Raw genomic sequence first — 26,414 nt, 5'->3', positions numbered from 1 at the left:
CACAGTCTTGTTAAACCATGTCAGGGGAGAGAGAGAGAGATGTGGTATAACCCCATCACTCAGTCATTATGCTGGTCTCCCAACACGTCACAGTCTTGTTAAACCATGTCAGGGGGGAGAGAGAGAGATGTGGTATAACCCCATCACTCAGTCATTATGCTGGTCTCCCAACACGTCACAGTCTTGTTAAACCATGTCAGGGGGGAGAGAGAGAGATGTGGTATAACCCCATCACTCAGTCATTATGCTGGTCTCCCAACACGTCACAGTCTTGTTAAACCATGTCAGGGGGGAGAGAGAGAGATGTGGTATAACCCCATCACTCAGTCATTATGCTGGTTTCCCAACACGTCACAGTCTTGTTAAACCATGTCAGGGGGGAGAGAGAGAGATGTGGTATAACCCCATCACTCAGTCATTATGCTGGTTTCCCAACACGTCACAGTCTTGTTAAACCATGTCAGGGGAGAGAGAGAGAGATGTGGTATAACCCCATCACTCAGTCATTATGCTGGTTTCCCAACACGTCACAGTCTTGTTAAACCATGTCAGGGGAGAGAGAGAGAGATGTGGTATAACCCCATCACTCAGTCATTATGCTGGTCTCCCAACACGTCACAGTCTTGTTAAACCATGTCAGGGGGGAGAGAGAGAGATGTGGTATAACCCCATCACTCAGTCATTATGCTGGTTTCCCAACACGTCACAGTCTTGTTAAACCATGTCAGGGGAGAGAGAGAGAGATGTGGTATAACCCCATCACTCAGTCATTATGCTGGTCTCCCAACACGTCACAGTCTTGTTAAACCATGTCAGGGGAGAGAGAGAGATGTGGTATAACCCCATCACTCAGTCATTATGCTGGTCTCCCAACACGTCACAGTCTTGTTAAACCATGTCAGGGGGAGAGAGAGAGAGATGTGGTATAACCCCATCACTCAGTCATTATGCTGGTCTCCCAACACGTCACAGTCTTGTTAAACCATGTCAGGGAGAGAGAGAGAGATGTGGTATAACCCCATCACTCAGTCATTATGCTGGTCTCCCAACACGTCACAGTCTTGTTAAACCATGTCAGGGAGAGAGAGAGAGATGTGGTATAACCCCATCACTCAGTCATTATGCTGGTCTCCCAACACGTCACAGTCTAGTTAAACCATGTCAGGGGAGAGAGAGAGATGTGGTATAACCCCATCACTCAGTCATTATGCTGGTCTCCCAACACGTCACAGTCTTGTTAAACCATGTCAGGGGGAGAGAGAGAGATGTGGTATAACCCCATCACTCAGTCATTATGCTGGTCTCCCAACACGTCACAGTCTTGTTAAACCATGTCAGGGGGGAGAGAGAGAGATGTGGTATAACCCCATCACTCAGTCATTATGCTGGTCTCCCAACACGTCACAGTCTTGTTAAACCATGTCAGGGGGAGAGAGAGAGATGTGGTATAACCCCATCACTCAGTCATTATGCTGGTCTCCCAACACGTCACAGTCTTGTTAAACCATGTCAGGGGGAGAGAGAGAGATGTGGTATAACCCCATCACTCAGTCATTATGCTGGTTTCCCAACACGTCACAGTCTTGTTAAACCATGTCAGGGGGAGAGAGAGAGATGTGGTATAACCCCATCACTCAGTCATTATGCTGGTCTCCCAACACGTCACAGTCTTGTTAAACCATGTCAGGGGGGAGAGAGAGAGATGTGGTATAACCCCATCACTCAGTCATTATGCTGGTTTCCCAACACGTCACAGTCTTGTTAAACCATGTCAGGGGGGATAGAGAGAGATGTGGTATAACCCCATCACTCAGTCATTATGCTGGTCTCCCAACACGTCACAGTCTTGTTAAACCATGTCAGGGGAGAGAGAGATAGATGTGGTATAACCCCATCACTCAGTCATTATGCTGGTCTCCCAACACGTCACAGTCTTGTTAAACCATGTCAGGGGGGAGAGAGAGAGATGTGGTATAACCCCATCACTCAGTCATTATGCTGGTTTCCCAACACGTCACTGTCTTGTTAAACCATGTCAGGGGAGAGAGAGAGAGATGTGGTATAACCCCATCACTCAGTCATTATGCTGGTCTCCCAACACGTCACAGTCTTGTTAAACCATGTCAGGGGGGATAGAGAGAGATGTGGTATAACCCCATCACTCAGTCATTATGCTGGTCTCCCAACACGTCACAGTCTTGTTAAACCATGTCAGGGGGGAGAGAGAGAGATGTGGTATAACCCCATCACTCAGTCATTATGCTGGTTTCCCAACACGTCACAGTCTTGTTAAACCATGTCAGGGGGGATAGAGAGAGATGTGGTATAACCCCATCACTCAGTCATTATGCTGGTCTCCCAACACGTCACAGTCTTGTTAAACCATGTCAGGGGAGAGAGAGATAGATGTGGTATAACCCCATCACTCAGTCATTATGCTGGTCTCCCAACACGTCACAGTCTTGTTAAACCATGTCAGGGGGGAGAGAGATAGATGTGGTATAACCCCATCACTCAGTCATTATGCTGGTTTCCCAACACGTCACAGTCTTGTTAAACCATGTCAGGGGGGATAGAGAGAGAGCGAGTGAGAAAGAACAGTTCTACAGTGCCGTCAGAAAGTATTCACACCCCTTGACTTTTCCACATTTTGTTGTGTTACAGACTGAATATAAAATTGAATACACATTGATTTTTTGACACTGGCCTACTACACACAATACCCCATAATGTCAAAGTGGAATTATGTTTTTCAAAATGTTTACAAATTAATAAAACATGAAAAGCTCAAAAGTCTTGAGTCAATAAGTATTCAACCCCCTTTGTTATGGCAGGCCTACATAAGTTCAGGAGTAAAACATTGCTTAATAAGTCACATAATAAGTTGCATGGAATAATAGTGTTCATCTCTGTACCCCACACATACACTTATCTGTAAGGTCCCTCAGTCGAGCAGTGAATTTCAAACACAGATTCAACCACAAAGACCAATGGAGGTTTTCCAATGCCTCATAAAGGGCACCAATGGTAGATGGGTAAAAAAAAACAGAAAAAACAAACATTGAATATCCCTTTGAGCATGGTGAAGTTATTAATTAATGGCTGTGATAGGAGAAAACCGAGGTTGGACCAACATTGTATTTACTCCACAATACTAACCTAACTGGTATTGAGTGAAAAGAAGGAAGCCTGTAAAGAAGACAAACATTCTAAATCATGTTTGCAACAAGGCACTAAGGTAATACTGCAAAAAATGTGGCAAAGCAATTACCTTTTTGTCCTGAATACAACGTGTTATGTTTGGGGCAAATCCAATAAAACACATTACTGTGTACCACACTCTATATTTTCAAGCGTAGTGGTGGCTGATCATGTTATGGGTATGCTTGCAATCGTTAAGGATTGGGGAGTTTTTCAGGATAAAAAACCAAATGGATTGGAGGACAGGCAAAATTCTAGAGGAAAACCTGATTCAGTCTGCTTTCCAAAAGACAATGGTAGATTAATTCACCTTTCAGCAGTACAACAACCTAAAACACAAGACCAAATCTACACTGGAGCTGCTTACCAAGAAGACAGTGAATGTTACGGAGTTTCAGAGTTACAGTTTTGACTTAAATCTACTTGAAAATCTATGGCAAGACCTGAAAATGGTTGCCTAACAATGACCAACAACCAAATTGACAGACCTTGAAGAATTTAGAAAATAACAAATGGGAAAATGTTGCACAATCCAGGTGTGGAAAGCTCTTAGAGACTTACTCAGAAAGACTCACAGCTGCAATTGCTTCTAAAGGTGCTTCTACAAAGTATTGACTCAGGGGTGTGAATACTTAGAGTTGAAGTCAGAAGTTTACATACACTTAGGTTGGAGTGGTTTGTTAACAAACTATAGTTTTGGCAAGTCGGTTAGGACATCTACTTTGTGCATGACACAAGTAATTTTTCCAACAATTGTTTACAGACAGATTATTAACACTATTCCAGTGGGTCAGAAGTTTACATACACTAAGTAGACTGTGCCTTTAAACAGCTTGGATAATTACAGAAAATGATATCGTGGCTTTAGAAGCTTCTGATAGGCTAATTGACATCATTTGAGTCAATTGGAGGTGTACCTGTGGATGTATTTCAAGGCCTACCTTAAAACTCAGTGCCTCTTTATTTGACATCATCGGAAAACCAAAATAAATCAGCCAAGACCTCAGAAAAAAAATTATAGACCCCCACGAGTCTGGTTCATCCTTGGGAGCAATTTCCAAACGCCTGAAGGTCCCACGTTCATCTGTACAAGTAATAGTACGCAAGTATAAACACCATGGGACCACGCTGCGGTCATAGCACTCAGGAAGGAGATGCGTTCGGTCTCCTAGAGATGAACGAGCTTTGGTGCAAATAGTGCAAATTAATCCCAGAACATCAGCAAAGGACCTTGTGAAGATGCTGGAGGAAACAGGTACAAAAGTATCTATATCCACAGTAAAACGAGTCCTATATCGACATAACCTGATAGGCCACTCAGCAAGGAAGAAGCCACTGCTCCAAAACCGCCATAAAAAAAGCCAGACTACGGATTGCAAATGCACATTGGGACAAAGATCGTAGGAGAGATGTCCTTTAGGAATTTAGAAATGTCCTTTGGTCTGATGAAACAAAAATAGAACAGTTTGGCCATAATGACCATCGTTATGTTTGGAGGAAAAAGGGGGAGGCTTGCAAGCCGAAGAACACCATCCCAACCGTGAAGCACGGGGGTGGCAGCATCATGTTGTGGGGGTTCTTTGCTGCAGGATGGACTGGTGCACTTCACAAAATAGATGGCATCATGAGGATGGAAAATATGTGGATATATTGAAACAACATCTCAAGACATCTCAAGGCTTGGTCGCAAATAGGTCTTCCAAATGGACAATGACCCCAAACATACTTACAAAGTTGTGGCAAAATGGTTTAAGGACAACAAAGTCAAGGTATTGGAGTGGCCATCACAAAGCCCTGACCTCAATCCCATAGAAAATTTGTGGGCAGAACTGAAAAAGTGTGTGCGAGCAAGGAGGCCTACAAACCTCCTCTGTCAGGAGGAATGGGCCAAAATTCACCCAACTTATTGTGGGAAGCTTGTGGAAGTCTACCCGAAAAGTTTGACCCAAGTTAAACAATTTAAAGGCAATGCTACCAAATACTAATTGAATGTATGTACACTTCTGACCCACTGGGAATGTGATGAAAGAAATAAAAGCTGAAATAAATCATTCTCTCTACTATTATTATGACATTTCACATTCTTAATATAAAGAAGTTATCCTTTCTGACCTAAGTCAGATAGTTTTTCTTGAATTAAATGCCAGGAATTGTGAAAAACTGAGTTTAAATGTATTTGGATAAGGTGTATGTAAACCTCCGACTTCAACTGTCTGTAAATTCGATATTTCTATATTTGATTGTCAATACATTTACAAATATTTCTAAAAACATGTTTCACTTTGTCATTACGGGGTATTGTGTGTAGATGGTTGAGAAAAACACATTTTGGGGGGAATAAGTCAAGGGGTATGAATACTTTCTGAAAACACTGTTTATTATGAGCAGCATGAAGCTGATGTCTGAGAGAAATGGGGAGGCTGAGGTGCTTGAGGTCAGAGGATATGTTAGTGATGGAGAGGGGGATGATGAGAAGAGGCTCTTATTGTGTCCCTGAGTACACGTGTACTGGACAGATTCACTAAGGAGGTCACGCACACACACACACACACACACACACACACACACACACACACACACACACACACACACACACACACACACACACACACACACACACACACACACACACACACACACACACACACACACACAACCCTGCTTCTGCTCAGTAGCAACCTTTCTGTATAGCTGTGACTTCATCAATAAATGCATGAGGGGAAAGAATGGCAGTAACCTCAAGGTCAGAGTATAGAGTACTCAGAACCCAGACAGAGAGAGGGGGATGAAACAGACGGTGGCTTGCTGTTCAATCATTAAAACCGTACAACAGGTCAAATCTCCAATAGTCTGCACACCTGTATTTCTGTGAGGAGCTGGAGTAAAGCTGTCTGTCAAACAGGACTAGGAGCCCAGGTGCATCCTGTTTCCATTGATCATCCTTGAGATGTTTCTACAACTTGATTGAGTCCACCTGTGGTAAATTCAATTGATTGGACATGACTTCGAAAGGCACACAGCTGTCTATATAAGGTCCCACAGTTGACAGAGCATGTCAGAGCAAAAACCAAGCCATGAGGTCGAAGAAATTGTCCGTAGAACTCAGACAGAATTGTGTTGAGGCGCAGATCTGGGGAAGGGAAACAAAACATTTCTTCAGCATTGAAGGTCCCCAATAACACAGTGGCCGCCATCATTCTTAAATGAAAGACGTTTGGAACCACCAAGACTCTTCCTAGAGCTGGTCGTACGGCCAAACTGAGCAATTGGTGGAGAAGGGCCTTGGTCGGGCAGGTGACAAGGAACTCGATGGTCACTCTGACAGAGTTCTAGAGTTCCTCTGTGGAGATGGGAGAACCTTCCAGAAGGACAGCCATCTCTGCAGCACTCCACCAATCAGACAGAAGCCACTCCTCAGTAAAAGGCCCGCTTTGAGTTTGCCAAATATGAAACCAAGATTGAACTCTTCGGCATGAATGCCAAGCGATACGTCTGGAGGAAACCTGGCACCATCACTATGGTGAAGCATGGTGGTGGCAGCATCATGCTGTGGGTATGTTTTTCAGCTGCATGGACTGGAAGACTAGTCAGGATCAAGGCAAAGATGAACGGCGCAAAGTACAGAGAGATCCTTGATGAAAACCTGCTCCAGAGCACTCAGACTGGGGGTGAAGGTTCACCTTCAAGCAGGACAATAACCCTAAGCACACAGCCAAGACAACACAGGAGTGGACTCGGGACAAGTCTCCGATGCTCCCCATCCAGCAACGCTCCCCATCCAACCTGACAGAGCTTGAGAGAATCTGCAGAGAAGAATGGGAGAAACTACCCCAAAAAAGGTGTGCCAAGCTTGTAGCGTCATACCCAAGAAGACTCAATGCCTTAATCGCTGCAAAAAGTGCTTCAACAAAGTACTGAGTAAATTGTCTGAATACTTTTATTTTTTAAAGTTTATTTTATCTTTATTTAACTAGGCAAGTCAGTTAAGAACAAATTATTATTTTCAATGACGGCCTAGGAACAGTAGGTTAACTGCCTGTTCAGGGGCAGAACGACAGATTTGTACCTTGTCAGCTCGGGGATTTGAACTTGCAACCTTTCGGTTATTAGTCCAACATTCTAACCACTAGGCTACCCTGCCACACCATATACTTATGAATGTAATATCAGTTTTTAATTTTTAATAAATTCACAAACATTTCTAAAAACCTGTTTATCCTTTGTCATTATGAATTATTGTGTGTAGATTGATGAGGGGGAAAAAACGATTTAATACATTTTAGAATAAGGCTGCAACGTAACAAAACGTGAAAAAGGTCAAGGGGTGTGAATACGTTCCGAAGGCACTGTATATTGTTAATGACTGTGTTCATAAAGAGCTCAGATATGATTACATAGCCCAGACTGACTGTATTAGGAAATACAAATAAAGAAGGCTCATTATGAAGGTTAAACTCACCCCATCGTGAACCAAAGCCTTCCACGTGTGCTCCAGTTTCTTTATTAACCTGGAGCCGGAAAGAGAAACAACACTTCAAAAGTTTGGTATTAAAAATCGATTAACCCGTTAGAGTCTAAGCCCTGTCTAAGTCGGAGTAGGGGTGGGGGTACTACTAAGCTATATGGAATTGTTTTAAGAAGGTCATACCAAGGATCATTTTGCTATTTGATTTTGAATGTTTAGACCCTTTGAAGTATCAAATATCAAGTATCAAATATATATACAAAAATGATTTGATGAACATGTTTACTTGGCCTTACTGCTATTAGCCCGTAGAAATGGGCTGAATGGGCTGAATAACACATTCACTACATGGAACAACAGACAGTCTCCCCCAAAAAACATTGAAAGGAAAGGTGTTCTGAAGTGTCTGTCCTGTATCTGAGACATGTATTGAACCCCTTATTTTTGTCACTAAATAGTCTCCATATATACTTCCATAAATGTTTTTGATTTTTCGATGTTTGTATTATGCTAATTCGAATTTCAGGGGGGCGCAGACATTGACCTTAGGGGGTTAAGGTCACAGAGACAAATATAAACAGCGTCAACAAGCCACGCTACAGGCTGTTGCTTTATACGCTGATGGAGGCTGAATATTTGATCATCTTATGATGCTGGCAGGCTGATTCTACAAGAGAGATAGTGACTGAATGAGTTATAATATAATTACGTGGGTCACATTTATTATGCACCAAAGATATAAAAATATACTGCTACAGATAGGGACTACCCGAATTTGTCAAATAAGGAACGTTTGTTTTAGTTTCCGTTCCAAAACATTTTGCTACAATGTGACCTAATGAACACGATTCTGTATGATATTTGTGAATACCTGTAGGATTGCAGGATGTCGATGATTCCGATGTAGAGGAGTAGACGCTCTCCTTTCCCGTTGACTGCTGGGATGCCGCCCATCCTACAGACAAACATGAAGAGATAGTCAGACACAAAGAGTGGCACTGACAAAACAGAGAGGGTAGAGAGAGCTACAAGGAGACAGCTAGCAACACTCAAACACCCCAGCCGGTCACAGGTCAGTCACTCACGTGTCGTCGGTGTCGATAGACTCTCCGCAGGCGGCCCCTCCCTGGATAGACTCCATGGCGGTGGAGTAGAGGGCCTTCTGGGCCACGGGCCTCTTCTCATCCTTCTCTCCTCCCTCCATCTGCTGCTCCCGCTCTGCCTGGTCGATGTTATGGACCCCCAGCAGCAAGCTGTAGTCCATGATCTTAAAGCTCTCCAGCACCTGGAAATAGACACAGGTTTCAGTTATAGGACTGTGCCAGGCCTATGAGCCCTATGATTGGTCCTTGGGATCCTTCTCAATGATCTTTTCTATTACAAATGGGGGTATTAAAAAGTGAACCTGTACTGCAGCGTAGTATAAAAGATTTGCTTCACAGGGGATGTAACTGCACAGTCAGGGGCATATTTCAGAAATGTATTTCATTAATAACTTGCTGCTCGACGTCAAAGGAATTGACCATATTAATAATATACCTTGCTGCAGCAAGTAACTTTTTAGTGCCCTCAACTGTAGATGCTAAGTTAAAAAGTATGTCAATGTGTAATTTAAACCCTGATAGCAATGGGTCCTAAACCTGGCTTGTTTTCCTCACCAGACAGTCTCTCTGCAGTGTCTTGACCAGAGCGCTGTACATATCCTGGTCCAGCATCAGGCCATCCTGCAGGTCCTGCATGAAGTCCAGGTCTTTGAAGGTGGGCTTGGCCTTCTGTCTCTCCTTCTTGGAGGCACAGCGTTTGTACGTGGAGCCCTTCAGGTCGAACTTGAGGTGCATGCGGACGGCGCGCGGTAGAACGTTGTTCATGACCACCATGCGGATGTTCTTACCGCCAGACTGGATGCAGTACAGGCCGAAGAACTTGGGGAGCAGGGTACGAGGGTTCTGGTTGAGGTTCTGGAGAGAGGGAGGAAAAGAGAGAGAAAGATGCAGTAAGAAAAAGACCAACATTACCAAGAGCACAGGATAGTTTTGAAGAAAACAGTCCATGATTTGGTACCTTTCATTTTAACCCTGGTAATTAGGTAACCTGCTCTTTAAAATAGATGTGCCTGCAATGTTTGTGAGCTATTTTTATTTTATTTATTTATTTTTATTTCACCTTTATTTAACCAGGTAGGCTAGTTGAGAACAAGTTCTCATTTGCAACTGCGACCTGGCCAAGATAAAGCATAGCAATGTGAACAGACAACACAGAGTTACACATGGAATAAACAATTAACAAGTCAATAACACAGTAGAAAAAAAGGGCAGTCTATTTACAATGTGTGCAAAAGGCATGAGGAGGTAGGCGAATAATACAATTTTGCAGATTAACACTGGAGTGATAAATGATCAGATGGTCAGGTAAAGGTAGAGATATTGGTGTGCAAAAGAGCAGAAAAGTAAATAAATAAAAACAGTATAAAAACAGTATGGGAATGAGGTAGGTGAAAATGGGTGGGCTATTTACCAATAGACTATGTACAGCTGCAGCGATCGGTTAGCTGCTCGGATAGCTGATGTTTGAAGTTGGTGAGGGAGATAAAAGTCTCCAACTTCAGCGATTTTTGCAGTTCGTTCCAGTCACAGGCAGCAGAGTACTGGAACGAAAGGCGGCCAAATGAGGTGTTGGCTTTAGGGATGATCAGTGAGATACACCTGCTGGAGCGCGTGTTACGGATGTGAGCCACAGTTTTTTTTAATGGTTTTAACTTGATCTGGAAAGGCAATAAATACAATCATTTTGAACAGTTTTTATCTCAGTCTTTGTTTTTAAGCCCTTTTAAATGGATATTTCAGGATTTTGGCAATGAGGCCTTTTATCTACTTCCCTAGAGTTGTAACGACGTTCGTCTGTTGAATGAAGAGAGGCAGACCGAAATGCAGCGTGTAGGTTACTCATGACTTTAATTAAATATATTGCGGTACATGAAATAACTGAATATAAGAAAACAACAAACGAAACGTGAAACTAATTACAGCCTATCTGGTGACTACAACACAGAGACAGGAACAAACACCCACAAAATACAACGCGAACTCAGGCTACCTAAATACGGTTCCCAATCCGAGACAACGAGAATCACCTGACTCTGATTGGGAATCGCCTCAGGCAGCCAAATCTATACCACACCCCTAATCAGCCGCGATCCCAAATAATACAAACCCCAATATGAAACACAACATATAAACCCATGTCACACCCTGGCCTACCCAAACATATACCAAAAACACAAAATACAATGACCAGGGCGTGACAAGAGTCCGATTAACTCATGGACACAAATGTTATTTAACCTTTATTTATCCCCTTCCGCTAGCGGAACCCCTCGCCAACAGCCAATGAAATTGCAGGGTTCCAAATACAAATCAACAGAAATCTCATAAATCAAATTTCTCAAACATACAAGTATTAGGCACCATTTTAAAGATAAAATTCTCATTAATCCAGCCGCATTGTCTGATTTTAAAAATGCTTTACAGCGAAAGCTCCACAAACGATTAAGTTAGGTCACCACTAACTCATTTTTCCAGCCAAAGAGAGGAGTCACAAAAAGCACAAATAGAGAGAAAATGAATCACTAACATTTGATGATCTTCATCAGATGACACTCATAGACCTTCATGTTACACAATATATGTATGTTTTGTTCGGTAAAAGTTAATATTTATATCCAAAAATCTTATTTTACATTGGCGTGCTACGTTCAGTAGTTCCAAAACATGCAGTGATATTGCAGAGAGCCACATGAATTCACAGAAACACTCATAATAAATGTTGATGAAACTATTATACATGGAACTTTAGATACACTCCTCCTTAATGCAACCGCTGTGTCAGATTTAAAAAAAACTGTCAGAAAAAGCATAATCTGAGAACGGCGCTCAGAGCCCAAACCAGCCAGATAAATATCCGCCATGTTGGGTAGTCAACATTATTCATAAATAGCATTATAAATATTCACTTACCTTTGATGATCTTTACCAGAACGGACTCCCAGGAATCGCAGTTCCACAAAAAAATACTTGTTTTGTTCGATAATGTCCATAATTTATGTCCATTTATGTCCAATAGCTTCTTTTGTTAGGGCGTTTGGTAAACAAATCCAAAAGCGCGATCTGGTCCATTCGGACGAAACGTACAAAAAGTTATATTACAGGTCGAAGAAACTTGTCAAACTAAGTATAGAATCAATCTTTAGGATGTTTTTATCATAAAAGTTCAATAATGTTCCAACCAAATAATTCCATTGTCTGTAGAAAAGCAATGGAACGAGAGCTACCTCTCAAGTGAAAGCGCGTGACTGAGAACGAGGCTGTAGGCAGACCCCTTAGTCAAACAGCTCCCATCAGGCCCCCCTTCACATGAGCTGCCTGTGGAAGCCCGAGGAAGTGCAAAATAACCCATATCTCACTGTGTATTTGATAGGGGCAAGTTCAAAAACTACAAACCTCAGATTTCCCACTTCCTGTTTGGATTTTCATCTCAGGTTTTTGCCTGCCATATGAGTTCTGTTATACTCACAGACATCATTCAAACAGTTTTAGAGACTTCAGAGTGTTTTCTATCCAATACTACTAATACGATTCATATATTAGCATCTGGGACTGAGTAGGAGGCAGTTCACTCTGGGCACGCTATTCATCCAAAAGTGAAAATGCTGCCCCCTATCCCAAATTAAGAACAAAATCTTATTTTACAATGACGGTCTACCCCGGCCGAACCCTAACAACGCTGGGCCAATTGTGCGCCGCCCTATGGGACTCCCAATCACAGCCGGTTGTGATACAGCCAGGGATTAAACCAGGATTTGTAGTGACGCCTCTAGCACTGAGATGCAGTGCCTTTGACCTCTGCGCCACTTGGGAGTTATGTCTCTGTGTCTAGTTTCAAGGATGTAATGACTGGAAGTCTATGGGTATCTACTAGCATGCTACCTAGCAGATACTTTCAGTCATTGCGCTGACGCTAGTTAGCAACTTCATACTGCACGGAGAAACATAAAAATGGTATCCTCATTGCCAAAATCCCAAAGTATCCATTTAGGGGATTGAGTAAGGCCAGCCCCGTCACAGTACCACATGATTCCTCAAGACCAAACCAACCTCACCCCTGCAAAATAATCACAACACAAGAGTAGCCAAACAATACCAAAAGCAGTAACGCAAAGTACGAGACGTTTAAACTAACCTAATTCACAATTTCGTAAAACTATCTCCTTATCATCACTCTGCTTTAAATATTTAAGTAGTCAACCCAAATAAGTGAGGTTAGCCAAGCAACACACGTTCCTTAAACATTAAAAGTAATGACAGAATCCCATTAAAGTAATTACCAGGAGCCAGCTTCTTATCCACTCCAAAGAGTGCAACTCCTGGCAGACACAGAGAGAGAGAGAGAGAGAGAGAGAGGAGGGAGAGAGACGGGAAGAGACAGACAGAGAGACAGAGGAAGGAGGGGGCCGGAGGGGTCACAGGGCTCCAACAGCAAGCAATAAGGCCTTCATTCAGGCTTTTAGGCCACAGCCAGTGATCTTCACAAGAGAGACAGACTGGGGGCATTTTTTAAAATGTTATTTTTTACCTTGATTTAACCAGGCAAGTCAGTTAAGAACACATTCTTCATGACACCAAGAGAGCGAGAGACAGAAAGAAACAGAGGGAGTGAATTCCCATCATCCAGCAACACATGCCCCCTCTGTCCCTGAGTGGAGGGAACAGCGCTGACAAGTCAACAAGAGAGAGACACATGAGAGAGAAAGCAGGAGATGAAAGAGGGGGATAGAGAGTAGAGGTCGACCGATTAATAGGAATGGCCGATTTAATTAGGGCCGATTTCAAGTTTTCATAATAATCAGTAATCAGCATTTTTGGATACTGATTATGGCTGATTACATTGCACTCCACAAGGCTGACTACCTGTTATGCGAGTGCAGCAAGGAGCCAAGGTAAGGTGCTAGCTAGCATTAAACTTATCTTATAAAAAACGATCAATCTTAACATAATGACTAGTTAACTACACATGGATGATGATATTACTAGTTTATCTAGCTTGTCCTGCATTGCAAATAATCGACGTGGTGCCTGTTAATTTATCATTGAATCACAGCCTACTTCGCCAAACGGGTGATTTAACAAGCACATTCGCGAAAAAAGCACTGTCGTTGCACCAATGTGTACCGAACCATAAACATCAATGCCTTTCTTAAAATCAATACACAAGTATTTGTATATTATATTTTTAAACCTGCATATTTAGTTAATGTTGCCTGCTAACATGAATTTATTCTAACTAGGGAAATTGTGTCACTTCTCTTGCGCTCTGTGCACCAGAGTCAGGGTATATGCAGCAGTTTGGGCCGCCTGGCTCGTTTCGAACTGTGAAGACTATTTCTTCCTAACAAAGACCGTAATTAATTTGCCAGAATTTTACGTAATTATGACATAACATTGAAGGTTGTGCAATGTAACAGGAATATTTAGACTTAGGGATGCCACCCGTTAGATAAAATATGGAACGGTTCTGTATTCCACTGAAATAATAAACGTTGTTTTTGAAATTATAGTTTCCGGATTTGACCATATTAATGACCTAAGGCCCGTATTTCTGTGTGTTATTATATTATAATTAAGTCTCTGATTTGATAGAGCAGTCTGACTGAGCGGTGGTAGACCACAGCAGGCTCGTAAGCATTCATTCAAACAGCACTTTCCTGCATTTGCCAGCAGCTCTTCGCTGTGCTTCAAGCATTGCGCTGTTTACGACTTCAAGCCTATCAACTCCTGAGATTAGGCTGGCAATTCTAAAGTACCTATTAGAACATCCAAAGGTCAAAGGTATATGAAATACAAATGGTATAGAGAGAAATAGTCCTATAGTAACTACAACCTAAAACTTCTTACCTGGGAATTTTGAAGACTCATGTTAATAGAAACCACCAGCTTTCATATGTTCTGATCAAGGAACTTAAACGTTAGCTTTTTTACATGGCACATATTGAGCTTTTGCTTTCTTCTCCAACACTTTGTTTTTGCATTATTTAAACCAAATTTAATATGTTTCATTATTTATTTGAGACTAAATTGATTTATTGATGTATTATATTAAGTTAAAATAAGTGTTCATTCAGTATTGCTGTAATTGTCATTATTACAAATATATATCTAAAAATCGTCCGATTAATCGGTATCGGCTTCGTTTATAATAATAATAATAATAATAATATATGCCATTTAGCTGACGCTTTTATCCAAAGCGACTTACAGTCATGTGTGCATACATTGTGCATACATTGTGTGCATACATTCTACGTATGGGTGGTCCCGGGAATCGAACCCACTACCCTGGCGTTACAAGCGCCATGCTCTACCAACTGAGCCACAGAAGGACCACGTTTAGTCCTCCAATAATCGGTATCGGCGTTTAAAAATCATAATCGGTCAACCTCTAATAGAGAGGGAGAGAAAAAGAAAGAGATGTGAGAGGGTGAGAGAGAGTAAGAGATGTGAGAGGGTGAGAGAGAGTAAGAGATGTGAGAGGGAGAGAAAAAGAAAGAGATGTGAGAGGGAGAGAAAAGGAAAGAGATTTGAGAGGGTGAGAAAAATAAAGAGATGTGAGGGTGAGAGAAAAGGAAAGAGATTTGAGAGGGAGAGAAAAAGAAAGAGATGTGAGAGGGTGAGAGAGAGTAAGAGATGTGAGAGGGAGAGAAAAAGAAAGAGATGTGAGAGGGAGAGAAAAGGAAAGAGATGTGAGAGGGAGAGAAAAAGAAAGAGATGTGAGAGGGAGAGAAAAGGAAAGAGATTTGAGAGGGAGAGAAAAAGAAAGAGATGTGAGAGGGTGAGAGAGAGTAAGAGATGTGAGAGGGTGAGAGAGAGTAAGAGATGTGAGAGGGAGAGAAAAAGAAAGAGATTTGAGAGGGAGAGAAAAAGAAAGAGATGTGAGAGGGAGAGAAAAATAAAGAGATGTGAGAGGGTGAGAGAGAGTAAGAGATGTGAGAGGGAGAGAAAAATAAAGAGATGTGAGAGGGAGAGAAAAAGAAAGAGATTTGAGAGGGTGAGAGAGAGTAAGAGATGTGAGAGGGAGAGAAAAAGAAAGAGATGTGAGAGGGTGAGAGAGAGTAAGAGATGTGAGAGGGAGAGAAAAAGAAAGAGATGTGAGAGGGTGAGAGAGAGTAAGAGATGTGAGAGGGAGAGAAAAAGAAAGAGATGTGAGAGGGAGAGAAAAAGAAAGAGATTTGAGAGGGTGAGAGAGAGTAAGAGATGTGAGAGGGAGAGAAAAATAAAGAGAGGTGAGAGGGTGAGAAAAATAAAGAGATGTGAGAGGGTGAGAAAAATAAAGATGCGAGAGGGAGAGAGAGAGAGTAAGAGATGTGAGAGAGAGTAAGAGATGTGAGAGGGAGAGAAAAAGAAAGAGATGTGAGAGGGAGAGAAAAAGAAAGATGTGAGAGGGAGAGAAAAAGAAAGATGTGAGAGGGAGAGAAAAATAAAGAGATGTGAGAGGGAGAGAAAAATAAAGAGATGTGAGAGGGTGAGAAAAATAAAGATGCGAGAGGGAGAGAGAGAGAGTAAGAGATGTGAGAGGGAGAGAAAAAGAAAGAGATGTGAGAGGGAGAGAAAAAGAAAGATGTGAGAGGGAGAGAAAAAGAAAGATGTGAGAGGGAGAGAGAGAGTAAGAGATGTGAGAGAGAGTAAGAGATGTGAGAGGGAGAGAAAAAGAAAGAGATGTGAGAGGGAGAGAAAAAGAAAGATGTGAGAGGGAGAGAAAAAGAAAGAGATGTGAGAGGGAGAGAAAAAGAAAGAGATGTGAGAGGGAGAGAAAAATAAAGAGATGTGAGAGGGATAGAAAAATAAAGATGCGAGAGGGAGAGAGAGAGAGTAAGAGATGTGAGAGAGAGTAAGAGATGTGAGAGGGAGAGAAAAAGAAAGAGATGTGAGAGGGAGAGAAAAAGAAAGATGTGAGAGGGAGAGAAAAATAAAGAGATGTGAGAGGGAGAGAAAAAGAAAGATGTGAGAGGGATAGAAAAATAAAGATGCGAGAGGGAGAGAGAGAGAGTAAGAGATGTGAGAGAGAGTAAGAGATGTGAGAGGGAGAGAAAAAGAAAGAGATGTGAGAGGGAGAGAAAAAGAAAGATGTGAGAGGGAGAGAGAGAGAGTAAGAGATGTGAGAGAGAGTAAGAGATGTGAGAGGGAGAGAAAAAGAAAGAGATGTGAGAGGGAGAGAAAAAGAAAGATGTGAGAGGGAGAGAAAAATAAAGATGCGAGAGGGAGAGAGAGAGAGTAAGAGATGTGAGAGAGAGTAAGAGATGTGAGAGGGAGAGAAAAAGAAAGAGATGTGAGAGGGAGAGAAAAAGAAAGATGTGAGAGGGAGAGAAAAATAAAGATGTGAGAGGGAGAGAAAACGAAAGAGATGTGAGGGTGAGAGACAGTAGGATGTGAGGGAGAGAGAGAGAGTAAGATATGAGAGAGGGTGAGAGAGTAAGAGATGTGAGAGGAGAGAAAAAGAAAGAGATGTGAGAGGGTGAGAGAGAGTAAGAGATGTGAGAGGAGAGAAAAAGAAAGAGATGTGAGAGGGAGAGAAAAAGAAAGAGATATGAGAGGGTGAGAAAAAGAAAGAGATGTGAGAGGAGAGAAAAAGAAAGAGATGTGAGAGGGAGAGAAAAAGAAAGAGATGTGAGAGGGTGAGAAAAAGAAAGAGATGTGAGAGGGTGAGAGAGAGTAAGAGATGTGAGAGGGTGAGAGAGAGTAAGAGATGTGAGAGGGTGAGAAAAAGAAAGAGATGTGAGAGGGAGAGAAAACGAAAGAGATGTGAGAGGGTGAGAGACAGTAGGAGATGTGAGAGGGTGAGAAAAAGAAAGAGATGTGAGAGGGAGAGAAAACGAAAGAGATGTGAGAGGGTGAGAGAGAGTAAGAGATGTGAGAGGGTGAGAGAGAGTAAGAGATGTGAGAGGGTGAGAAAACGAAAGAGATGTGAGAGGGTGAGAGAGAGTAAGAGATGTGAGAGGGTGAGAAAAATAAAGAGATGTGAGAGGGAGAGAAAACGAAAGAGATGTGAGAGGGTGAGAGAGAGTAAGAGATGTGAGAGGGTGAGAGAGAGTAAGAGATGTGAGAGGAGAGAAAAAGAAAGAGATGTGAGAGGAGAGAAAAAGAAAGAGATGTGAGAGGGAGAGAAAAAGAAAGAGATGTGAGAGGGAGAAAAAAAGAAAGAGATGTGAGAGGGTGAGAGAGAGTAAGAGATGTGAGAGGGTGAGAAAAAGAAAGAGATGTGAGAGGGAGAGAAAAAGAAAGATGTGAGAGGGAGAGAAAACGAAAGAGATGTGAGAGGGTGAGAGACAGTAGGAGATGTGAGAGGAGAGAAAAATAAAGAGATGTGAGAGGGTGAGAGAGAGTAAGAGATGTGAGAGGGTGAGAAAAAGAAAGATGTGAGAGAGAGTAAGAGATGTGAGAGGGAGAGAGAGAGTAAGAGATGTGAGAGAGAGAGAGAGTAAGAGATGTGAGAGGGAGAGAGAGAGTAAGAGATGTGAGAGGATGAGAAAAAGAAAGATGTGAGGGTGAGAGAGTAATAGATGTGAGAGAGAATAAGAGATGTGAGAGGGAGAGAGAGAGTAAGAGATGTGAGAGAGAGAGAGTAAGAGATGTGAGAGGGAGAGAGAGAGTAAGAGATGTGAGAGAGAGAGAGAGTAAGAGATGTGAGAGGGAGAGCGAGAGTAAGAGATGTGAGAGGGTGAGAAAAAGAAAGATGTGAGAGAGAGTAAGAGATTCCAAATTCCACATTCCCAAAAAATGTTTTTAAAAAATATATACAAATAAGGTAATTTTAAAGCATGCAATAAAAGTGTGGTGTACTGGGATGTGAGAGGGAGAGAGAGAGTAAGAGCAAGTGAAAGCATGACAGAGAATCGAGCTTGGCATTGCTAATTACAAAAGTATGGGGGGAAAACAGGCATGTAGAATGATGCTATGAGAGAGTGGAAAACAAGTGTGAGGTGGTGGCACTGACGTTTGTTACATCACCATGTTTTACATCAGGCCCCCAGTCCAACCCAGTCCTGTCAGCAGACGTGTAGAGCTGTTCTACTGCTTCTCTGTGTGCCTGCCTGTCCCCACTATGTGTCTCAGTCTTAGTCTCAGTTTGCTATGGCCTCAGGCCACAGTGAACCCGCATGGCTCACAATCCCTCATGGCTCATTAGCACGCACACCTAACACCCATTGGAATCGTGTAACTGCAATGGTCTGGAGCCAAAATGGTGGAAAAGGTCAGTGTAAATGTCTTCCTGTTGTCATAGACTAATGCTTCAGGGCATTTCCCTTCAAACAAGGGTAAATTCCTGCTCGGTTTCCATGCCTGTTAGTACATGAATATACACAAGCTTATCCCCACGGAAAATAGAAATCTAAAATAGAAACATGGACATACACTAGTACCTGGTCGGACCTGCTTTGCCTCCAGAACAGCCTGAACTTTGCTCAATTGGTATCAAGGGACTTAACATGTGCCAGGAACACATTCCGAAAACCATTACACCACCAGCCTGTACAGTTGACACCAGGTAGCATGGGGCCATGGACCCACGCTGTTTATGCCAAATCCTGACTCTGCCATTAGCATGACGCAACAGGAACAGGGATTCATCAGGAAATGTTTTTCCACTCCTCAATTGTCCAGTGGAGCCACTTCTTGTTTTTAGCTGATAGGAGTGGAACCCGTGTGGTAATCTGCTGCAATAGCCAATACGTGACAAGGACCGACGAGATGTGCGATTCATCAGAAAAGATTGCCTCTTGTGAGTAGTATGTGAGTGAGTGGAACGATGCAGTGTGTGTGTTTGTGTGTGTATTGTGAGTGTGTGGGGTCATATCTCACCATGTAGTAGCCAGGCAGCAGCTTCTGTAGAAACTCGGCCTCCTTGTGCATAACGGTCTTGATGATGAACTCATCGTCCTTGGTCAGGTAGAACACAGAGCCACTGGCCCCGGGGTTGGACAACTCAATCAGGGGCTCGTTACACAGGGAGTACTGCAGACACACAGACACATACACTTTGACTGCATTATTTTTGCATATTGAAACACACACAAGTACAAACATGCACTCCGACAAGTATACATACACAGAGACACACATCACACGTGCACATACACTAATCGGAGGTATGTATGTGCTGTGGAGCTTCTAGTCTGCTGCCCACTCAGGGAGGAGCAGTGACTCACCCTGTCTCCTCCTTGACCTAACCTCTCTACCAGATCTCGTCTGGCCTAACCATCTCTACCCATCCTTCTTATACCTTGCCCCTCTCCTCAACCCAACCCTTCTGTGTCCCTCCTCCTCTCTGCATACTGTTTCTCCTCTCACCCTCCCTATTCTGTTCTTCTTCCTGCCTAATATCCCTATTCATCCACATAGTATTTCTTTGCTCATCTCTCCCTCTCCCAAAATCTCCTCATTCTCTCCAACCCTCTCTGCCCCTCCTGTCTCTCCTGATTCTCTTCCCAGTCTCTCTCCAGGCGTGCCGGGGTGCCTGCCTGTCTGGTGGGGGAGATCACACTCCCAGTCAGGGTGCTACAGAGCCTGCTGTGCTGCTCACTGATGACAGCAGGTCTGGACTGAGAGGGAGGGAGTGGGCAGCAGGCTGTGGGATAGAGAGCCACACACACACCACACCGTGACAGATTGTATTTTTTCAGTGCTTTTAACCAACTGAAATGATAAATTGTCAGATTGAAAACAAATACATTTTGGGGGTTAGATATTAAGCTTTTAATTGTTTCACCACAATCCATCACCCTCTGAAATGCACAGCCTGATGAATCATCCCTTCTTGCAGGCGTATCCCAATCAGACAGTATGGGGAATAGGGGATGACAAGAGGAGGGGAAGATAAGAGCAGGGAGAGACAGAGCACAAGAGAGAGGAAGGAGAGTGAAAATGAGAGAAAGGAGGGGAGAGGGGAAAGAGAGAAATAAATAAACAGAGAAAGATGAGAATGGAGGAAGGGAGAAAGAGTGAAGAGAAAGAGAGAGAGACAGTGAGGCAGGAAGGAAGGGAGAGCAAGACCCTGAGTGCAGAGAGCTTGAGCTCCAGGCACTGTGATTAATCACTGAGGCAGGAACACTGCACACACACCCAGGGCCCCACACACACACACACACACACAAACACACACAATAAATGCAGACCTCTCAGAGGGAGACAGACACCTAATACACACAGGAGCATGACAGCATCCTAAAAACACAGGCAGTTGTATAATCATATCGTCTAGAAGGCAGGAGGGGCATGTTCACAGACGAACACACACACAGCCAGTCAGGCAAGACAGAAACAACGTGACAAGGGCCATGAGGGGTGAAGCTGTGCCCGTCACACACACACACACACACACACACACACACACACACACACACACACACACACACACACACACACACACACACACACACACACACACACACACACACACACACACACACACACACACACTTTGACTGCATTATTATGGCATATCAAAACACACACAAGGACATGTATGTATCCTACTCCGACAAGTATACATACACAGAGACACGGCGCACACACACACACGCACGCGCACGCACACGCACACACACTAATCAGAGGTACAGTGCAGTCAGAAAGTAGTCAGACCCCTTGACATCTTCCACATTTTGTTACGTTACAGCCTTATTCTGAAATGGATTAAAGAAAACAATTTCCTCAGCAATCTACACACAATCGCCCTTAATGACAAAGCAAAAACAGGTTTTTAGACATTTTTGTAAATGTATATAAAAAACCCCCAGAAAAAACGTATTTACGTAAGTATTCAGACCCTTTGCTATGAGACTCGAAATTGAGCTCAGGTGCATCCTGTTTCCATTGATCATCCTTGAGCTGTTTCTACAACTTGATCAGAGTCCACCTGTGGTAAATTCAATAGATTGGACATGATTTGGAAAGGCACAAACCGGTCTATATAAGGTTCTACAGTTGACAGTACATGTCAGAGCAAAAACAAAGTCAAGAGATCAAAAGGAATTGTCCGTAGAGCACTGAGACAGGATTGTGTCAAGGCACAGATTTGATTTATTTATTTAATTTAACTAGGCAAGTCTGCTAAGAACAAATTCTTATTTACAATGACGGCCAACCCCGGGCCACCCGGACGATGCTGGGCCAATTGTGCTCCGCCCTATGGGACTTCCAATCACGGCCGGATGTGACGCAACCTGGATTCAAACCAGGGACTGCAGTGACGCCTCTTGCACGGAGATGCAGTGCCTTAGACAGCTGCGCCACTCGGGAGCCCCAGATCTGGGGAAGGGTAACAAAACATTTCTGCAGCATCAAAGTTCCCTAAGAACACAAACGCCTCTATCATTCTTAAATTGAAGAAGTTTGGAACCACCAAGACTCTTCCTAGAGCTGGCTGCCCGGTCAAACTGAGCAATCAGGGGAGAAGGGCCTTGGTCAGGGAGGTGACCAAGAACCCGATGGTCACTTTGACAGAGCTCTAGAGTTCCTCTGTGGAGATGGGAGAACTTTCAAGAAGGACAACCATCTCTGCAGCACTCCACCAATTAGGCTTTTATGTAGTGGCTAGAAGGAAGCCTCTCTTCAGTAAAAGGCACCTAAAGACCATGAATAGCTAAATTCTCTGGTCTGATGAAACCAAGGTTGAACTCTACGGCCTGAATGTCTAACATCATGTCTGGAGGAAACCTGGCACTATCCCTACTATCCCTGAAGCATGATGGAGGCAGCATCATGCTATGGGGATGTTTGGACTGGAAGACGAGTCAGGATTGAGGCAAAGATGAATGGAGAAATGTACAGAGAGATCCTTGATGAAAACCTGCTCCAGAGTGCTCAGGACCTCAGACTGGGGCGAAGGTTCACCTTCCAACAGGACAACAACCCTAAGCACACAGCCAAGACAACACAGGAGTGGCTTCAGGAACAAGTCTCAATGTCCTTGAGTGGCCCAGCCAGAGCTTGGACTTGAACCCTGATCAAACATCTCTGGAGAGACCTGGAAATAGCTGTGCAGCAACGCTCCCCATCCAACCTGACAAACCTTGAGAGGATCTGCAGAGAAGAATGGGAGAAACTCCCAAAATACAGGTGTGCCAAGCTTGTAGCGTCATACCCAAGAAGACTCGAGGCTGTAATTGCTGCCAAAGGTGTTTCAACAAAGTACTGAGTAAAGGGTCTGAATACTTATGTAAAAGTGATATTTCAGTTTAATTTAAAAAATAATAATTAGCAAACATTTCTAAAAAAACTGTTTTTGCTTCGTCATTATGGGATATTGTGTGTAGATTTATGAGGATAAAAAAAACGACTTAATACATTTTATAATAAGGTTGCAACCTAACAAAATGTGGAAAAAGTAAAGGGGTCTGGATACATTCCGAATGCACTGTATGTATGTGCTGTGGAGCTTCTAGTCTGCTGCCCACTCAGGGAGGAGCAGTGACTCACCCTGTCTCCTCCTTGACCTAACCTCTCTACCAGATCTCGTCTGGCCTAACCATCTCTACCCATCCTTCTTATACCTTGCCCCTCTCCTCAACCCAACCCTTCTGTGTCCCTCCTCCTCTCTGCATACTGTTTCTCCTCTCACCCTCCCTATTCTGTTCTTCTTCCTGCCTAATATCCCTATTCATCCACATAGTATTTCTTTGCTCATCTCTCCCTCTCCCAAAATCTCCTCATTCTCTCCAACCCTCCCTGTCTCTCATTCTCTCCAACCCTCCCTGTCTCTCATTCTCTCCAACCCTCCCTGTCTCTCATTCTCTCCAACCCTCCCTGTCTCTCATTCTCTCCAACCCTCCCTGTCTCTCATTCTCTCCAACCCTCACTGTCTCTCATTCTCTCCAACCCTCCCTGTCTCTCATTCTCTCCAACCCTCCCTGTCTCTCCAACCCTCCCTGTCTCTCATTCTCTCCAACCCTCCCTGTCTCTCATTCTCTCCAACCCTCCCTGTCTCTCATTCTCTCCAACCCTCCCTGTCTCTCATTCTCTCCAACCCTCCCTGTCTCTCATTCTCTCCAACCCTCCCTGTCTCCCTGTCTCTCCAACCCTCCCTGTCTCTCATTCTCTCCAACCCTCTCTGTCTCCCTGTCTCTCCAACCCTCCCTGTCTCTCATTCTCTCCAACCCTCCCTGTCTCTCCAACCCTCCCTGTCTCTCATTCTCTCCAACCCTCCCTGTCTCTCATTCTCTCCAACCCTCCCTGCCTCTCATTCTCTCCAACCCTCCCTGTCTCTCATTCTCTCCAACCCTCCCTGTCTCTCATTCTCTCCAACCCTCCCTGTCTCCCTGTCTCTCATTCTCTCCAACCCTCCCTGTCTCTCATTCTCTCCAACCCTCCCTGTCTCTCATTCTCTCCAACCCTCCCTGTCTCTCATTCTCTCCAACCCTCCCTGTCTCTCCAACCCTCCCTGTCTCTCATTCTCTCCAACCCTCCCTGTCTCTCATTCTCTCCAACCCTCCCTGTCTCTCATTCTCTCCAACCCTCCCTGTCTCTCATTCTCTCCAACCCTCCCTGTCTCTCCAACCCTCCCTGTCTCTCATTCTCTCCAACCCTCCCTGTCTCTCATTCTCTCCAACCCTCCCTGTCTCTCCAACCCTCCCTGTCTCTCATTCTCTCCAACCCTCCCTGTCTCTCCAACCCTCCCTGTCACTCATTCTCTCCAACCCTCCCTGTCTCTCATTCTCTCCAACCCTCCCTGTCTCTCATTCTCTCCAACCCTCCCTGTCTCTCATTCTCTCCAACCCTCCCTGTCTCTCATTCTCTCCAACCCTCCCTGTCTCTCCAACCCTCCCTGTCTCTCATTCTCTCCAACCCTCCCTGTCTCTCATTCTCTCCAACCCTCCCTGTCTCTCATTCTCTCCAACCCTCCCTGTCTCTCATTCTCTCCAACCCTCCCTGTCTCTCATTCTCTCCAACCCTCCCTGTCTCTCATTCTCTCCAACCCTCCCTGTCTCTCATTCTCTCCAACCCTCCCTGTCTCTCATTCTCTCCAACCCTCCCTGTCTCTCATTCTCTCCAACCCTCCCTGTCTCTCATTCTCTCCAACCCTCCCTGTCTCTCATTCTCTCCAACCCTCCCTGTCTCTCCAACCCTCCCTGTCTCTCATTCTCTCCAACCCTCCCTGTCTCTCATTCTCTCCAACCCTCCCTGTCTCTCCAACCCTCCCTGTCTCTCATTCTCTCCAACCCTCCCTGTCTCTCATTCTCTCCAACCCTCCCTGTCTCTCATTCTCTCCAACCCTCCCTGTCTCTCATTCTCTCCAACCCTCCCTGTCTCTCATTCTCTCCAACCCTCCCTGTCCCTCCCTCCCTCATCTAATATGTTAACGTCATGCAATGTGTTCATGTCTGTTGTCATGGTTTAAAAATGTTAGATTTCCCTATTCTTACCAGGTAGTCATCGGGCCTGATCCCAAAGAGCTCCCTGAAGTAGCGGAAGGCCACGGGAGCATACGTCTTAAAACGGAAGTCTGGGAAGTGGTGGGCAGGAGTCAGGTTGCTGCCTTCACTGGATGGGGGAGAAGGGGAGAAAGGCCTTTAGATACGGGACAACTATGTATGAACTAAGGAACTATTCTAGTGTAAATATATGAATATATATTGCTTTCTATCAAAATAACATGTCCAGGATCAGGGATGTGATCGGAGGCCTGGATGACGTGACTGTCTCGTTCTAATGATTTTACGAAGTTATGTACTGCCCTGATGGTGTGGTTAGCAATTAACTCCTGCAGTACATATATTTTCTATGAATATACTGTCCATACAGTCAATATACACCATTCACATACATATATATTTATATTCCGGACTCTGACATTGCTCATTCATATTATGTCTTAATTTCTTGTTATGTTTTTTACTTTTTTTTAACCCTAACCCTTTTACTTATGTGTGTATTGTTATTGTATTGCTAAATATTACTGCACTGTTGGAGCTAGAATCATAAGCATTTCACCGCACTGGCGATAACATCTGCAGAACTGTATACGCGACCAATAAACTTTGATCTGATCTGATTTAGTTACCTGGGAAAGAAGACGCTCTCCACCACATAGAAGTCCTGCATGAGGACGTCTCTCTCAGGCTTGGAGCTCAGGTTGCCCACTGTGTAGCCGATGCCCAGCTGGATGGCACCTTTCAGGGCAGACGACGTGGTCTGGGGGAGAGGAGACAGACAGTAGGGGTTAGTGGAGATAAAACTATTCTGAGCTTGGTGGACTGCAGCTCATTTATATGAATTGAGAAATCTTCTGATTTACTAGCTCCATTAGTTCAGCTCTCAGAGGGGACTGTACTCCACAATGAAGAGCCAAAACATTGACTCGCTCAACCATGCACACCAGAATACGCATCATCTAATGTGCTAAAGAAAGAGACAGACAGACAGACAAGACAGACAAGACAGACAAGACAGACAAGACAGACAGACAGACAGACAGACAGACAGACAGAGACAGACAGACAGACAGACAGACAGACAGACAGACAGACACACAGAGAGAGAGAGACAGACACATACACACAGAGAGAGAGAGAGACAGACAGACAGACACAGACACACAGAGAGAGAGACAGACAGACAGACAGACAGACAGAGAGAGAGAGACAGACAGACAGACAGACAGACAGACAGACAGACAGACACAGAGAGAGACAGACAGACAGACA

General features: G+C 43.9%; 1 protein-coding gene across 5 annotated transcripts in view; it reads right to left on the bottom strand.

Annotated features, from left to right (window-relative positions):
* Nucleotides 1-26,414, bottom strand: part of LOC118373934 (phosphatidylinositol 4-phosphate 5-kinase type-1 gamma-like) — an 88,714-nt gene that overhangs the window by 25,041 nt on the left and 37,259 nt on the right. For all 5 annotated transcript variants that reach the window (XM_052475110.1, XM_052475108.1, XM_052475111.1 and 2 more), the window contains exons 4-10: nt 25,772-25,902; nt 25,134-25,251; nt 19,573-19,725; nt 9,325-9,624; nt 8,752-8,951; nt 8,538-8,621; nt 7,661-7,709 (exon numbers count right to left, since the gene is read on the bottom strand). In XM_052475110.1, coding sequence (XP_052331070.1) covers nt 7,661-7,709; nt 8,538-8,621; nt 8,752-8,951; nt 9,325-9,624; nt 19,573-19,725; nt 25,134-25,251; nt 25,772-25,902 — 1,035 coding nt within the window. The remainder of the gene's footprint in view (nt 1-7,660; nt 7,710-8,537; nt 8,622-8,751; nt 8,952-9,324; nt 9,625-19,572; nt 19,726-25,133; nt 25,252-25,771; nt 25,903-26,414) is intronic.

Source organism: Oncorhynchus keta, chromosome 22 (assembly GCF_023373465.1).
Source record: "Oncorhynchus keta strain PuntledgeMale-10-30-2019 chromosome 22, Oket_V2, whole genome shotgun sequence".
Classification (NCBI taxonomy): Eukaryota; Metazoa; Chordata; class Actinopteri; order Salmoniformes; family Salmonidae; genus Oncorhynchus; species Oncorhynchus keta.
This window is presented reverse-complemented; position numbering and strand designations above follow the sequence as displayed.